Genomic DNA, 16,107 nt, shown 5'->3' with positions numbered 1-16,107 from the left:
TGGGCCGAACCAGCTCCCTCTGGGTCACCTCTTGCCCCACAGCACTGCCCATCCAGTGACAATTCTTCCTCCTCATATCCATTCCTCACCTTCCAAGTAGACTCCTTTTTTCTCTTTCCTGCTTCTTCTCACTATCAAGAAAAGCTCGACCATCTCATAAACTGCCCTTCATGCAGGGAACCCAACCCGTTAGGCTTCTTGTGGTCTTTTACCTGACCAGAGAGAAGTCACCTCCCCATGGTCTTCTAAATCCCATGAGTGCTGCTGGCCTTTCAGCTTCTCTGACAGACACGACCATGTCCCTGCCCATGTCCCGTCATGTTCTCAGGTGGAATGGACATGACAACCCATCTCCAAGGTCTCTTCCTGGGTAGGGCCTGTGGGCCCTTGGGCAGAGGTTCTTTCCCAGCCATGTCCCTGCTGCTGGGCTGTCACCTCCAGACACAGAACTGACCCCACTGTCCCCTTCACAGCCACAGGATTCCGCCTGGATTATGAGTGTCTGAGACACAACTGACCTCATAATACCACACACACCCATCCCCCTCCTTAGCACCCAGGACCTGACCAAGACTGAACCGTGCTCTACACACTCCTACCCCTTCCCATCTTTCCTACAGGCTGTAGACATCCATCTCGCTTTCTCACCTTGTTCAAATTATTCCAATATATTTCCTAACAACGAGAGTGAAAAGCACTCCTCACTGGAACTGCTGTACAGAGAGCAGTGTAGGGGAAAGGGACCTGGGGATCCTCGTGGACAACAGGATAACCATGAGCCAGCACTGTGCCCTTGTGGCCAGGAAGGCCAATGGCATCCTGGGATGTATTAGAAGGGGGGTGGTTAGTAGATCAAGAGAGGTCCTCCTTCCCCTCTACTCTGCCCTGGTGAGACCCCATCTGGAATATTGTGTCCAATTCTGGGCCCCTCAGTTCAAGAAGGACAGGGAACTGCTGGAGAGGGTCCAGCGTAGGGCAACAAAGATGATTAAGGGAGTGGAGCACCTCCCTTATGAGGAAAGGCTGAGGGAGCTGGGTCTCTTTAGTTTGGAGAAGAGGAGACTGAGGGGTGACTTTATTAATGTTTATAAATATATAAAGGGTGAGTGCCATGAGAATGGAGCCAGGCTCTTCTCGTTGGCAAACAATGATAGGACAAGGGGCAATTGGATCAAGCTGGAACACAAGAGGTTCCACTTAAATTTGAGAAAAAACTCCTTCTCAGTGAGGGTGACAGACACTGGAACAGGCTGCCCAGGGGGGTTGTGGAGTCTCCTTCTCTGCAGACATTCAAGACCCACCTGGACATGTTCCTGTGCAACCTCACTTAGGCGTTCCTGCTCCAGCAGGGGGATTGGACTAGATGATCTTTTGAGGTCCCTTCCAATCCAGAACATACTGTGATACTGTGATACTGTGATACTGTGATACTGTGATACTTCTGTTAACACAGCACATATGTCCTCTTTTGCCTTTTTTTTTTTTTTCCTATTCTTCCACCTATTCTCTCTCCAGAAACCTGTCCAAGGCAAAAATTCTGTCAAATCACAGGATAACTCAGGTTTGCAGAGAGCCCTTGTCTCACTCATCTTGTCTCACTCTCCTGCTCAGGGCAGAGTGAACCAGGTGAGGTTGCTCAAGGCCTCCACTCAGGTTGCATCATCCTCAAAAGCACTAAAGATTCACTCTGTTACATCATAGAAGGGGAGAATAAAGATGCTCAACAGTGTTGTCCAGTTGCTCGTCACTGAGGGATGACACCAGTATCTGGCTGCACACAGAACTTTGTACCACTGGTGATGTTTGGGCTTGATGCTTCAGCCAACTTCCCACCCAGCATCCACTTTTTGAGCCCCATCAGCACCACTCTGGCCAGAAGGAGACCATGGCTGAGCCTTGCAAACGCCCTGTACACAACATGCCTTTCTTTCCCCTGTCCCTTTGGGTTCAGCAATCCCTTCCTTGTCCCTCACATTCCTGGAAATGGCTGCAGGAGGCTTGTCCCATCCCCCTCCCAGGGAGGGAGGAAGGGTGGCCAGCCTGTAGTTATCCCAGTTCCTATCCCTGCTCTTCTTGAAGATGGGTTTGAGGTCTGAGTTTTCTAAGGACCCTAGAGCCATTCTGGTTTCTATGGCACTTTTGAGATGACAATCTGGAATCACAAGAAAGGGTGACAGTGCAGACTGGAGCACTTGAAATGATCCTGTCCAAGGCAGCTGAGATGAATCTCACTGATCCAGTGGGATTTGTTAATGGAGTCACACACAGAAATGTCATTTTCTGTCAGGCATCCATATCTGAGTTGGTCTCAGGACTCCTTGTTCACCCAGGGATGCTCAGAGACAGAGTCCGTCCCTTTTACACACAGAGGCAGGAGTCACAGTGTCCCTCTGGACTCCTGTTGCCACTCCAAAGGGGTGGGAGACACCTCAACCCTGTGCTGTGTCACCTGCTCTGCACTCATCTGACATGTCCCACGTTATGGGGAATGGACACGTGGACATTGGTTAAAGGAAGCACAACCCAGTGCTGCATTTGGTTTCCATATGATGTTCCTCCCAATGTAAAATGACCTCGGGATGCTGTCTGTCCCACAGCCCTTCATAGAATCATACAATATCCTGAGCTGAAAGGGACCCACGAGGATCATGCAGTCCAACTCCTGTCCTTACACAGGACACCCCACAGCTCACCCCGTGTGTCTGAGGATGTTGTCCAGTTTCTTCTTGAACACTGTCAGGTTGGGGCCGTGACACCTCCCTGGGGAGCCTGTTCAGTGTCCAGCACCTCTGGGGGAAGAACCTTTTCCTATGTCCAACCTGAACCTCCCCTGGCACAACCTTCTTCCATTCCCTTGGGTTCTGTCATTGGTCACCAGAGACAAGAGAGAAGAGCTCAGCCCTGCTCCCTTCTGAGGAACCTGCAGCCCCATGAGCTCTGCCCTCAGTCACATCTTCTCCAGGCTGAACAAACCCAGGGACTTCAGCTGCTTTTCCTCCAAACCCTTCACCAAGTTCATAGCTTCTTCTGAGCACTCTCCAGTAGCTTTATCTCCTTTTATCCTGTGTCCCCAGCCCTGCACACAGTGAATGCTGCAGGTGAGGCCGCCCCAGCACAGAGCAGAGTGGGACAATCCCCTCCCTGCCCGGCTGGCCGTGCTGTGCTGGCTGCACCCAGGACATGGTCCCTCTTGGTTCCAGGGACACTGGTGGCTCATGTTCAACTTGCTGTTGACCAGACCCTCAGATCCGTCTCTGCAGAGCTGCTCTTCAGCATCTCATCTCCCAGTCTGTATGTACAGACAGGGTTGACGTGTCCCAGGTGCAAAATGGCACCCCAGAATATCTGACAGCATTGGCGCTCACTTCGGTTCATCTCACCTCACATACATGATGTTCACGCTCACATCTCATCTGTACAATGCAAACATGGACATCTGACCTACTCATTCAGGGTCTATTCAGATGAGGAAAAAGAACCTCTCTGAACTCGAGCGAGAGGTCCGGGCTGGAAATGAAGGTTGTGAGGGATTAGTCCATGACGATTGGGGCAAACTTGATGGGGTGTCGAATGCACAGGTCCACAGCCCAGCCCCTGCTCTGCTGGTCCTGCAGGTCTCTGGCAGGAGCCTGGCTGTGAGAGGACACTGCTGTGTGCCAGCCCTGCACACACACACTGTTCAGACGTACACTTTTTCATATATAGGTCACTTTCTTGGGCATGTTCTTGAGAGAATCTTTGTAAGAAGAACTAAACCTTCAGGCCCTGCCCATAGGAGATCACCTTTCTATCTGGAAAGGCTGTTGTGAGGCCAGCTCTGTCACAGCAGTGCCCATTGCCTGTCCCTGTCTGCGCCCACAGCACTGACACACAGCAGGACGGTGACAAAGCTGCCCGAGCACTCAGGCCTTGCACCAACATCAGAGATGAGAAGGAGAGTGTGGAGTGGAACCAGAACACCTCTGGAAGAACAAACGCTGCTGCTCCCTGGCGGGGCTGCCAGGATGGACTCTTTTACCCTCCTCTCATGAACACAGGAACCATCCCTGGAGCTTTAAAAATGTGCTTGCAGGAAGGATATAGTGATAAACAAGTCACTAAAGAGCCTTGTATTTTGTTTGGAGAGAAGGAGAGCACGGCTCCTCCTTTGCACAGCCAACAGTTATAAAAAAAAACCCAATAGTGAATTAGAAAGGGGATGACAACATTATCGCAATAAGAACACAACCAATAATAACAAAAAATCCAGATGACAGGATGGACCTGTAATTAGCTACATTAAAACGCCTATGTAAAAGCAGATGGGTGGTTTATTGCTTTACAAAACAATAAGATATGAGTTTCCAGAGGGCATCCTTGAGCTCCTGGTTCCTCATGCTGTAGACGAGGGGGTTCACTGCTGGAGGCACCACTGAGTACAGAACAGACACCACCAGGTCCAGCCATGGGGAGGATATAGAGGGGGGCTTCAGGTAGGCAAATGAAGCAGTGCTGATGAACAGGGAGACCACGGCCAGGTGAGGGAGGCAGGTGGAAAAGGCTTTGTGCCGTCCCTGCTCAGAGGGGATCCTCAGCACGGCCCTCAAGATCTGCACATAGGACACCACTATGAACACAAAACACCAGAGGTCAAAAAATATACTAACCACAAGAAGCACATGTTCCCTGAGGTAGGTGCTTGAACAAGAGAGCTTGAGGATGTGGGGGATTTCACAGAAGAACTGGCCCAGGGCATTGCCCTTGCACAGGGGCGGTGAAAATGTATTGGCCGTGTGCAATAGAGAATAGAGAAACCCAGTGGCCCAGGCAGCTGCTGCCATGTGGACACAAGCTCTGCTGCCCAGGAGGGTCCCGTAGTGCAGGGGTTTGCAGATGGCAACGTAGCGGTCATAGGACATGATAGTGAGAAGGTAAAACTCTGCAGTAGCTAAAAAGACAAACAGAAAGAGTTGTGTAGCACATCCTGTGTATGAAATGACCTTGGTGTCCCACAGAGAGTTCACCATGGACTTAGGAACAATGGTGGAGATGGAGCCCAGGTCGAGGAGGGCGAGGTTGAGCAGGAAGAAGTACATGGGGGTGTGGAGGTGCTGGTCCCAGGCTATGGTGGTGATGATGAGGCCGTTGCCCAGGAGGGCAGCCAGGTAGATGCCCAGGAAGAGCCAGAAGTGCAAGAGCTGCAGCTCCCGTGTGTCTGTGAACGGCAGGAGGAGGAACTGGGTGATGGAACTGCTGTTGGATATCTGCAGCCTCTGGACAGAGAGCACTGACCAAAGAAGAAGAGACAGTGACTAGATAGGGGAGATTTCTCTGAGGAAAACCAAAGCCATTTCTCATTCACCCTCCCCTGCTCCACACCGTTTGTCCTATTCCAGACCTTTCTCCAGCTCAGTGTCTGAGCCCTGGGTGGTGCTGGCTGGAGGGGCCGTGAGGAGCAGGGCCTGTGCCCTCTGGCTGCCGAGGAGTCAGCCCTGCTCTGCAGCAGGGGGCATGAGAACGGGGGGCAGGGAACAGAACTGGGGTTCAGCTTTGTCAGATGGAGCCACAACATATATCACTTTCCTAAGGGCTGGGCACCCCATGTTTGGCCAATGACACCCACGACTCCTTTCAAAAACCCAACTTTATTTTCTCATCACAGCATCTCTTTGCTTCTCCATGGGGCTTTCAGATAAAACAAAGATGCTGTAAGACAAGTTTGCATCCTGGAGGGAATTTCACAGCTTGGAAGAAAACCTCAAGGCGATAGTAAAGACAGATGATGGCATTTGATTGAGACTCAGCTCATTCCCCCGCCCCACAGACTGCATTGCCCACAGCCCACAGGTCAGAGCAAAGCTGGGACACGTGTGCCCATGGACACACCTGCAGGAAGCTGCAGGAGCTGCTCCTGGGCAGAGCTGTCTCTCTGCAGCGCTGCCGCTGCCATGAGCTCCCTGTGTCCCAGGAGCCCAGCCCAGCTCAGCAGCACAGGAGCAGCCCATCATGTCCCTTTCTCTGTCCCCTCTGGGCTCCTTCAGGTGTCTCTCAAGCTCCAGTGGCACAACTTCGAAGTTGAAGTAATCAGTGATGTTGATTCTCTCTCCTCTTCAGAGACACTTTTTTCCAGCATTGTATTTTTCATTTTAAAAAATGAATCGGTATGAGAATCATCTCTTCTTGACCCATCATTAGACAGGACACCAGGAATGTAACAGCAAATTATCTAATTTCTGCAAACTAGGGAAGGAATATCTTCAGTTAAAGGAATTCAGGCAATTTGTTCTGGTTTTATACTCCTAGGTCGAGAGAGACATTCATCAATCTCTGGCCATGTCATGTCTGTGCTCTGATTCAAAGCCTTTGCACACATGAGCTCTTGGACACTTGGTACCAGGTTTCTTGTGCAGGTCAGAGCTGGGCTGGTGCCACAGCTGGGGTGGCTCAGCCCAAATGTGAGATCATGTCCTCAGCCAGGGACCTGACTGGGGAGCTGGAGCTGTCAGTGCTGCAGACAGAGCTGTGACACGGATGGAATGAACTGCCAGGCAGGGTGGCAGGAGTGAGTTCATCTGGTCTGCAAGGACAGCAGCCGCCAAGCACAGCAACAGCCCAGATCAAAACTCAGTCTAGACCTGGAAGGCAATTCAAGGGCCCATAATGAGCTGTTACTACTGCAGGAACAGTTAAAGGAGAAACAAATACACTGTGTGGCCACTGATGAATTTAATAAGAGGTGAGAATCTCTGTGTCCTCTTTTCCTCACTCTTCACCAGCAAGGTCTCCCAGGCCTCTGTGGCTGGAGGCAGAACAACCAGCAGTGCATACGGATCAAGTCAGGGGTCACTGGAACTAACACAATCCTCTCCAGTCTATGGGACAGCAGGGGCAGCATCCCAGGAGCTGGGACAGCAGGACCATGTCACAGTGAGGCCACTCTCCACCATCTGTGAAAGCTCATGGAGACTGGGGGGACTCCCTGACCACTGGCAGCTCTCACATAGTGTGTGCACTTTTCAAAATGGCCCATGGGTGAGCAGGGGAACTAAGGGCTGTGCCCCAGAGCATGGCCACTGGGACCCCATTTCTGGGTGTCTGGAAGAGAAGGTGACGGGGTTTGGCCAGGGCAGGTTGTGCCTGTCCATCCTCTTTGCTTTCTGTGAGGAAAGGACAGGGTTGTGGATGTGGGGAGAACAACAATGGCCCGTTACCTGGAAGTCAGCAAGGTATTCAGCATCATACCCCACAACATTCTTTTGCCCAAGGCAGTAAATTCTGGTCTGTGTCAGTGTGCAAGTAGATGGGTAAAAACAATCTGGATGGTTGGGCTTGGAAAGGTGCTGTAGAAAGGGAGAAACTTTCCAGTCCTGAGGATAGTCCAGCACTGGAAGCTGTTTCCCAGGAGTGCGCACTCACTCTGTCCCAGAAAGTGACCAAGATGTGTTTGGATAAAGCCCTGAGCAATCTGGTCTGACCCTGCTGTGAGCAGGAGTTTGGTCAAGACACCTCCTGATGTCCCTTGGAGCCTGAATGACGCTGTCCTTCCTTCCCCTTCATGTTCTAAAATTAGACAAATCTCTCAGGTTTTCTCTGATCACAGAAATTATTCACATGAGGTGCAGAGCTGCTTTACAAGTGCCCCCAAACAGCCCTGACCACATCTTATGCATCCCTTTCCATTTGCCCCCACCCAAGGGTCTTCTTTTTTTGCTCTATTCATGCCCACCTTGTTGATTGTTTCAGAACAGGTTACTGAAGAGGTTTCAGCATCCACGCACAGACTTCAGCCAGGCAGCAATAACTAACTTATAATTCAATCAGAAGCGAGTGGCTGTGAAGAGACAGTGGGGTCAGTTCTGTGTCTGGAGGTGACAGCCCAGCAGCAGGGACATGATCATGTCTGTCAGAGAAGCTGAAAGGCCAGCAGCACTCATGGGATTTAGAAGGTCATGGCGAGATGACTTCTCTATGGTCAGGTAAAAGACCATAAGAAGCCTAACGGGTTGGGTTCCCTGCATGAAGGGCAGTTTATGAGATGGTCGAGTTTTCTTGATAGTGGGAAGAAGCAGGAAAGAGAAAAAAGAAGTCTACTTGGAAGGTGAGGACTGGATATGAGGAGGAAGAAATGTCACTGGATGGGCAGTGCTGTGGTGCAAGAGGTGACCCAGAGGGAGCTGGATCAGCCCATGGTTTGTGTTCCAAAGAGCAGCCAGTGAGGGTGCAGACACAGCAGTAAAGGTGAAGAAATGCTGGGTGAGAGCAGGTGGGAAGCGAGATGGGTGTCTGCAGCCTGCAGGGAAAGAGAGGCAGGGGCAGCACCATGTAGAACAGCCTGTGGTGGAGATGGCAAAGGGCACTGTAAGGCTGGAAGGGACCCACAGAACCCAGGTCTGTGTCCCCTTGGCCAGGGCAGTTGTCTCTGCCACTGACCCCAGGAGCAGACATGTTGTCCTCATGGCACTGGGGCCTCGCTGCCTCCTTGCAGCCCCATGGGGAAGCTGGAAGTTGTTGTCCCAGTGTTGTCCTTCCCTGGGCCTTGCACACCCACATCCTATGGTCCCAGGAAGAGCCCTGAGCCGTGTGTGAGGGACGGGATCCCCCTTCCCATTGCCTGGAGCTCATGGCTCCTCCTTTCTGCTTCAGAAAGCAAAGCAAGGGGTTTCTGAGCATCCGAGCTGAAGAAAAGACTCAAAGGAGACCTCATGGTGGCTACAGCTTCCTCACAAGGGGACAAGGAGGGGAAGGTACTGATCTCTTCTCTCTGGTGACCAATGACAGAACCCAAGGGAATGGAAGAAGGGTGTGCCAGTAAAGGGTCGAGTTGGACATGAGGAAAAGGTTCTTCCCCCAGAGGTGCTGGACACTGAACAGGCTCCCCAGGGAGGTGTCACGGCCCCAACCTGACAGTGTTCAAGAAGAGACTGGACAACGTCCTCAGACACACGGGGTGACCTGTGGGGTGTCCTGTGCAGGGACAGGAGTTGGACTCCATGATCCTTGTGGGTCCTTCCAACTCAGGAAATTCTATGATTCTATGAAACACTACGTCAAAAGTCCATGTTTTCATTGTGCAGATGAGATGTGCATGTCTACTGTGTGCATGTGGTGAGATGAACCCAAGAGAGAACAAATGCCATCAGCTATTCCTTGGGGTGCCATAACTGTCAGTGGGACAGAGATGGTGTTTGGGGGTCTCTTCCAACCTGTGTTATTGTAGGATTCCATGAACCTTTTCCTTGGAGAGCTCTTTCACGTCAGAATAGACAGAGGAAGGAGAACAAAAGCAGAGGCAGAAACAGAGATATAAAATGCCCCAGAGTAAATACAGCAGCTCCTCTGAGGAACGTTTCTCCACTCAAACCCTTGATAGGAAATCTATAGGATAAATTTGATGAAAGCAGCTCAGTTTGATCTGCTCACACTCTGGACCACAAGGAGGGTGATGGTAGGTATGATGTCGTGTGGTCACTGTGTCTCAGGAACTCATAGTCCAGTAGGAACCAATGGGTGTGGAGGGCACTGTGAGGTCACTTCTGCCTCTGCAGGGGATTGGCCAACAGCAGGAACACGGCTGGCAAAGGACTGTGAGGTCACACACACCAGACGAGCAATGGGGCCCAATCAGCATGGCTTGATGAAAGGCAGGTCCTGCTTGACCAGCCTGATCTCCTTCTGTGACAAGGTGACCGCTGAGCAGATGAGGGAAAGTCTGTCGTGGGCAGTGAATCCGTCACACGGGCTGTGGGTGTTGTGTCCTTAGACTGCAGTGAAGCCTTTGACACCGTGTCCCACAGCATCTCCTGGAGAAGCTGCAGCTCGTGGCCTGGATGGTGTATGTGCGATGGGTAAAGAACTGGCTGGAAGGCATTTTAGAGCTATTTATCCCCTTCTTGTTCAGATGGGCGTCCCATCAATGCATCACTGCTCTGCCCCAGTGTAGACAGGCACAAGGCCTTCTCCACCTGGACGTCTTATCAATGCCACTGGTTTCTCCAGCACCCTCATCCTGGACTGTGGGATGCCCAGAACAGCCCTGCCAAGACAGTGTGACAAAGCCTTTTCTCTACACCTTCCCCACATCCCTGCTCAATCCCCTCATGTACAGCTCAAGGAGTACCCACTTGGGTACAAGTGGGGCATTGAGAAAAATGGTCAGGAAAGCTTTGAGGTGCACAGAGAGCCCATCACCATGTTGGCAAGCTGTTCTCTCTGAACAAGCCCACAGGACCTGGACAGCATTTGCTGTGTCCCAGAAACTTGCCTGGAAGGTTGGGATATGGAGAAAAGGTTTGGTCTGGGAAGGGACAGACAGGGGCTGGTGGAACTGGCTGGTGTGACCGTGAGACGTCTCTCCAACACCTCAGAAAAGTCCTGGCTCTCAGGGAGGCTGCATGGTCTTCTGAGAAAGAAAATAGCAAACATGACTTATCATGGAATCATAGAATAATTGTGGTTGGAAGAGACCCTCAAGATCATCAAGTCCAACCATAACCTAAATTTGGCCCTAAAACATGTCCCAAAGAGCCCCATCTATCTGTGTTTTAAACACCTTCAGTGATGGGGACTCCACAACCTCACTGGGCAGTCTGCTCCATTGCTTCAAAACCCTTTCCCTGAAGAATTTCTTCCTCATATCCAATCTAAGCCTACCCATGTGCAACTTGAGGCCATTTCCTCTTGTCCTATGACTTATTACTTGGGAAAAGAGATCAACACCCACCATGATAAAAGCTCCTCTCAGGTAGTTGTAGACAGCGACAAGGTCTCCCCTCAGCCTCCTGTTCTCAAGGCTGAACAGTCCCAGCTCCCTCAACCGCTCCTCGTCAGACTGGTGCTCCAGACCCTTCACCAGCCTTGTCACCCTCCTCTGAACTCTCTCCAGCACCTCAATGTCTTCCTTGCCATGAGGGGCCTCAAACTGACCCCAGGATTCAAGGTGCAGCCTCACCAGTGCCCAGTACAAAGGGATGATCACTTCTCTAGTCCTGCTAAAGCTCTGATTGAATCAAGGCTTGAACACCTTGGTGTGACCCAGTTGGTGACGGGTTGGACTGCAGACTCCTGAGGTCCCTTCAGCCTCAGTTCTCTCATGATCCCATTGTGATGTTGGGCTCTGTTTCAGACTGGAGCAGAGCAGGCGATGATGGGGCAGGACCCACCTGTGCTGTAGGTGACCATCTAAACCAACATCCCAGCCAGGGAACCAGCCAGCACCTCAGTGTGACTCGCTCTGGGCAACGTGTGAGGAGTCCTGGGCAGGGCAGGTTCAGAGGGCATGGGGCGTTGTGCAAGACACAACATGATCTTGGCTTAATGCTTGCAGGGCCATCTGGTGGCAGTTAATGAAAGAGTTCTCCATAACTGGGGATGGATCTAGGACACAAATGTCTTCAGCTCCAGGGACACAAACACCTGGTGCCAGTGTAGATGCCCCGGGAAACCCTGCTCAGGCTCCACCTGCACTGCACGGTGCTCTGGTCTCCCCAGGTCCTGTGTGAGAGATGCCAATCCCAGGCCAGCACCTCAGGTACACTGGGCCCTAAAATGGCACTGGCTGTTTATTGTGAGACAACTGATGACTGATGTATTAAGGGTAGGAGAAGAAATATTGGTCTTCCCCTGTACTTTTATTACCAATACTCTATAATTTCATCTCCCTCGTCATTCAGGAGTTCCCAATTCTCCTGATTAAATGTCCCTGTCCAAGGACAACTTTCCAGCACTGTCTGGATGTTTGCCCTTCCCAGTGCTCTCAGGTTTCTCCTCCACTTGCTCTTTGGTCATTCAGTGGCCTCTCAACTGTCTGGTTTCTGCTTTGAGCTTCAGGGAGTTACAAACTTGCCCCATTCTCCAGAGCTCTAATTGACATGGCAGTCAACACGTTCATTGTGTTTATTTCTATCCTCTCCTGTCTCTCTGTCTAAAGCAGTTCTTGTGTGGGTGTCCCTTGGGGATGCTGGACCTCATCAGATCCACTTACACACACAGCTGAGGAAAGTGTTTTGCTGTTGATTGAACTGTGCAGTGTTTGCACAGGAGAGCAGGTGGAGCTGGTGCACAGGAGCTGCAGCATCTCCTGCAGAGCTCAGTGGAGAAGTCTGATGGAGGAAAAGTGATGCAATCTCTGGTGGCCAAGGAGGGAACCGGCAGACTGGGGGTGGGGGTGAGGAGCCAGGTTGTCCATACAGAGTCCAGCCTCAAGGGACTGTTCTCCTGCCTGTCCAGATGTCTTCAGGAGACCCTCGAGATCAATGTCCAGTGTAGAATGCTGCTGTTACTTCTTCCATACACTGAAAAATGACAGAAAACAAGCTGGAAAGAAAAAACCTCCTTCATTAAATCTTCTTTGAAACCTTCATCAGCAAGTGTCCCATTGAAACCCCTACAGTTAGTTCTACAAGTCTGGAAGATTTAAATGAAATTACAGAAAGAAACATTGCTCGTTCGGGCTTTCTGTGTTTTAATGAGCCCCATGGCATATTTGGTGTTGAGTCCATAAACCTCAGATACCAAGGACAGACCGCAGAATCTGCTCAAGAAGTCCAAGCCAGAACAAACTCCAAAGTACCTTGAAGCATTAATGGGCCCCACTGAGGGCTGTTACTGACAAAGCCTCCCAGGGACTCGTTAGAGCAGATAATTGGAGGCTCTGATTGCATCAGGCACAGGCAGAGTGCAGCAGCTCTGATGCTGAGAAAGCCCTTGGCTTGTCTGATGAAGGACAATGGCCAAGCCTTGAGCCCCTGCCCCTGGAAGGGAGATCCTGTCCCTCACGTGTGGCTCAAGGCTCTTCCTGGGGCTGTGGGGAGTGCGATGTCCAGTGCAGGACAATGGTGTGACACTACCTGGGGGTGCAAGGAGACAATGGGGTGCCATGGCCATGACAACCATGTGTCTCCTCTTAGGCCTCGCTGGCAGGGACATCAGCCAGAGCCAAGGGGACAAAGACCTTGGCTCTTTCAGGGACATCCAGCCTTGCCAGCACCCTTGGCCATGTCCACCATGGTCCATCCTGCACTGTCCCAGGCCTGTGGCTGTTTCCCCACAGGCTGTAGACACCCCATGCGCTTCCCCACCTTGTTCTCAGCCCAGTGTGTCCCCACCTGTGCTGCTGTCTCTCCATCCTCACCAGCTGTTCCTGGAAACACAAAGTCATGACTGATCCAGAGTCCCTCTGAATGACCACAGCACTGTGCTCAGGATGACATTTCTTGACCCTGAGCTCCACTCTGGACCTCCAGAGCTGCAGTTCTGATGGTTTTCCTTTCTCATGCTGTTTCCCACTACCAAAAAAAAAAAAAAAAAAAAAAAGAAGAAGCGCCATTATCTTGGAAAGTGATTTTCAAGAGTTCTTGAGCCACTACTATCCTTCCCTCTCAATGTTCTACCCCATCCAGCAACTAAGACGACAATAGCTGCTCACGTAGTCCTCCAACCTATTAAGTGTGATATGAAAGATAACTGAAGGGAATGGAGAAACCTGCGGGTTCAGAAATAGCATTTTAATAAGTCAATAAAAATAGTATAATATACTACTACTATGTATATAATTAAATGAAATGAAATGTAAAAAATAAAATGAAATATAAAAAAATCAAACTAGATAAAATTAATAAAATATAGTCAGTGCAATCCGTCATGTAACTCCAGTCACACGGAACAGCCAGTCCTGGAGAAAGTAGCACCTTGGTCCCAAACAAGCAATCCCAGCAAGACAGAGCAAAAAGGCCCAAGGACCAACTGCAAAATGGCAGAACAGCAAAAAACTCACTCCAAACTCCCAGCAGAACGGAACTTCCAAACTAAACTAACCAAAGTACCTGGCAAATCTGACCTAACGGAAGTAACCAGCCAGAAATGTCAGCTCCAACTTATACTGAGCATGACACTAATTGTAGGTGTGGGAATATAAGGGAAGATTGGCAAGAAGGAGATTTGTAAATACGCTTAAGTGACTGTACCCAGAGTTTAGAAAACACAAATCACACTAATTTAGGTTTAGCCCTGTGTGCTTCACAACTTGAACCTCTGTCTTTATAGAACATAGACTTGTGAAATCTTAAAGGCACCTCCTCAAACATCCTTGAAATTGCTGCTCTATACAATGACAGGAAGATGTGCCAGGGGAGGGTCAGGTTGGACATGAGGAAAAGGTTCTTCCCCCAGAGGTGCTGGACACTGAACAGGCTCCCCAGGGAGGTGTCACGGCCCCAACCTGACAGTGTTCAAGACGAGACTGGACAACATCCTCAGACACACGGGATGACCTGTGAGGTGTCCTGTGTAAGGACAGGACTTGGACTCCATGATCCTTGTGGGTCCTTCCAACTCAGGACACTCTATGAAACACTAGGTCAAAAGTCCCTGTTTTCATTGTACATTTGAGATGTAAACACAGGGCTCAGGGCTCATCCTGGGACCATGGGATGTGAGTGTGCAAGGTCCAGGGAAGGACAACACTGGTACAAAAACTTCCAGCTTCCCCATGGGGCTGCAAGGAGGCACTGAGGCCCCAGTGCCATGAGGACATGTCTTCTCTTAGACTTTTTTGCAGAGACAACTGCCATGGCCAAGGGGACAGAGACCTGAGTTCTGTGAGTCTCTTCCAGTCTCACCAGTGCCCTTTGCCATCTCCATCCCAGGCTGTTCTACACGGTTCTTGTGTGTGCCACAGGTTTTCATGGACCCCCAAGGAACAGTTGATGGTGTTTGTGCTCACTCGTCTTCATGTCACACAGTATCACAGTATGTTTGGGATGGGAAGGAACGTCAAAAGATGATCTAGTCCAATCCCCCTGCTGGAGCAGGAACGCACAGGTGAGGTCACACAGGAAAATGTCCAGGTGGGTTTTGAATGTCTCCAGAGAAGGAGACTCCACAACCTTCCTGGGCAGCCTGTTCCAGGCTCTGTCACCCTCACTGAGAAGGAGTTTTTTCTCAAATTTAAGTGGAACATCTTGTGTTACAGCTTGATCCCATTACTCCTTGTTCTATCATTGTTTGCCACCGAGAAGAGCCTGGCTCCATCCTCGTAGCACTCACCCTTTATATATTTATAAACATTAATAAGGTCACCCCTTAGTCTCCTCTTCTCCAAACTAAAGAGCCCCAGCTCCCTCAGCCTTTCCTCATAAGGGAGGTGCTCCACTCTCTTAATCATCTTTGTTGCCCTACACTGGACCCTCTCCAGCAGTTCCCTGTCCTTCTGGAACTGAGGGGCCCAGAACTGGACACAATATTCCAGTTGTGGTCTCACCAGGGCAGAGTAGATGGGAAGGAGGACCTCTCTCGATCTACTAAACACCCCCCTTCTAATACACCCCAGGATGCCATTGGCCTTCCTGGCCACCAGGGCACAGTGCTGGCTCATGGTCATGTCACCTCAAAACCATGATGTGTGTGCTCACATCTCATCTGTACAAAGCAAACACAGACTGCTGAACTACTCATTCAGTGTCCATGCATGGAGGGAAGAACAACTTCCATGTGTGAGAAGCCAGTGCTGTAAATGATGGCTGTGAGGGGCCAGTCCATGATGACTGACCTGAGGCTCCTTCTGTGGGGTATCCAGTGCACAGGGGCACAGCCCAGCCCCTGCTCTGCTGATCCTGCAGGTCTCTTGCAGGAGCCTGGCTGTGAGAAGACACTGCTGTGTGCCAGCCCTGCACACACACACTGTGCAGCTGTACATTGGTGTATAATCTGAGGGTGACTTTTGTAGGAATATGCTTGAGAGAAACTTTGCAAGAAGACATAAACCATCATGCACTGCTCTGAGGAGATCACCTTTCTATTTGGAAAGGCTATTCTGGGGCCAGCTCTGTGACAGCAGTGCCCATTGCCTGTCCCTGCCTGCGCCCACAGCACTGACACACAGCAGGACGGTGACCAAGCTGCCAGAGCACTCAGGCCTTGCACCAACACCAGGGATGAGAAGGAGAGTGTGGAGTGGAAGCAGAACAGCTCTGGAAGAACAAGCGCTGCTGCTCCCTGGCAGGGCTGACATGTGAGACCTCTCCTCCCCTCCTCCAATGGACAGGAACTGTCCCTGTAGCTCCAAAAGGCCTTGCAGGAAGGATCTAGTGAAAATCAAGTCACTACAGGACCCTTTACTTTGTATAAATACAC

The 16,107-nt window shown here is 50.8% G+C and overlaps 2 protein-coding genes across 2 annotated transcripts in view; both read right to left on the bottom strand.

The window, feature by feature from the left end:
* LOC308052349 (olfactory receptor 14A16-like) overlaps window positions 1-16,107 on the bottom strand; it is a gene marked incomplete at its 5' end in the record, with an annotated part of 255,248 nt that overhangs the window by 219,662 nt on the left and 19,479 nt on the right. The gene's annotated exons all lie outside the window — the stretch shown is intronic.
* Window positions 4,311-14,616, bottom strand: LOC308052326 (olfactory receptor 14A16-like; the record flags this gene model as incomplete). Its single annotated transcript, XM_080364415.1, has 2 exons — window positions 4,311-5,266; window positions 14,595-14,616. 2 exons carry the CDS (start codon window positions 14,614-14,616, stop codon window positions 4,311-4,313), a joined length of 978 nt encoding a protein of 325 aa, XP_080220541.1.

Source organism: Nesoenas mayeri (assembly GCF_963082525.1).
Source record: "Nesoenas mayeri genome assembly, contig: SCAFFOLD_40, whole genome shotgun sequence".
Lineage (NCBI taxonomy): Eukaryota > Metazoa > Chordata > Aves > Columbiformes > Columbidae > Nesoenas > Nesoenas mayeri.
Note: the sequence above shows the minus strand (reverse complement) of the source record. Positions and strands in the feature narration are given on the sequence as shown.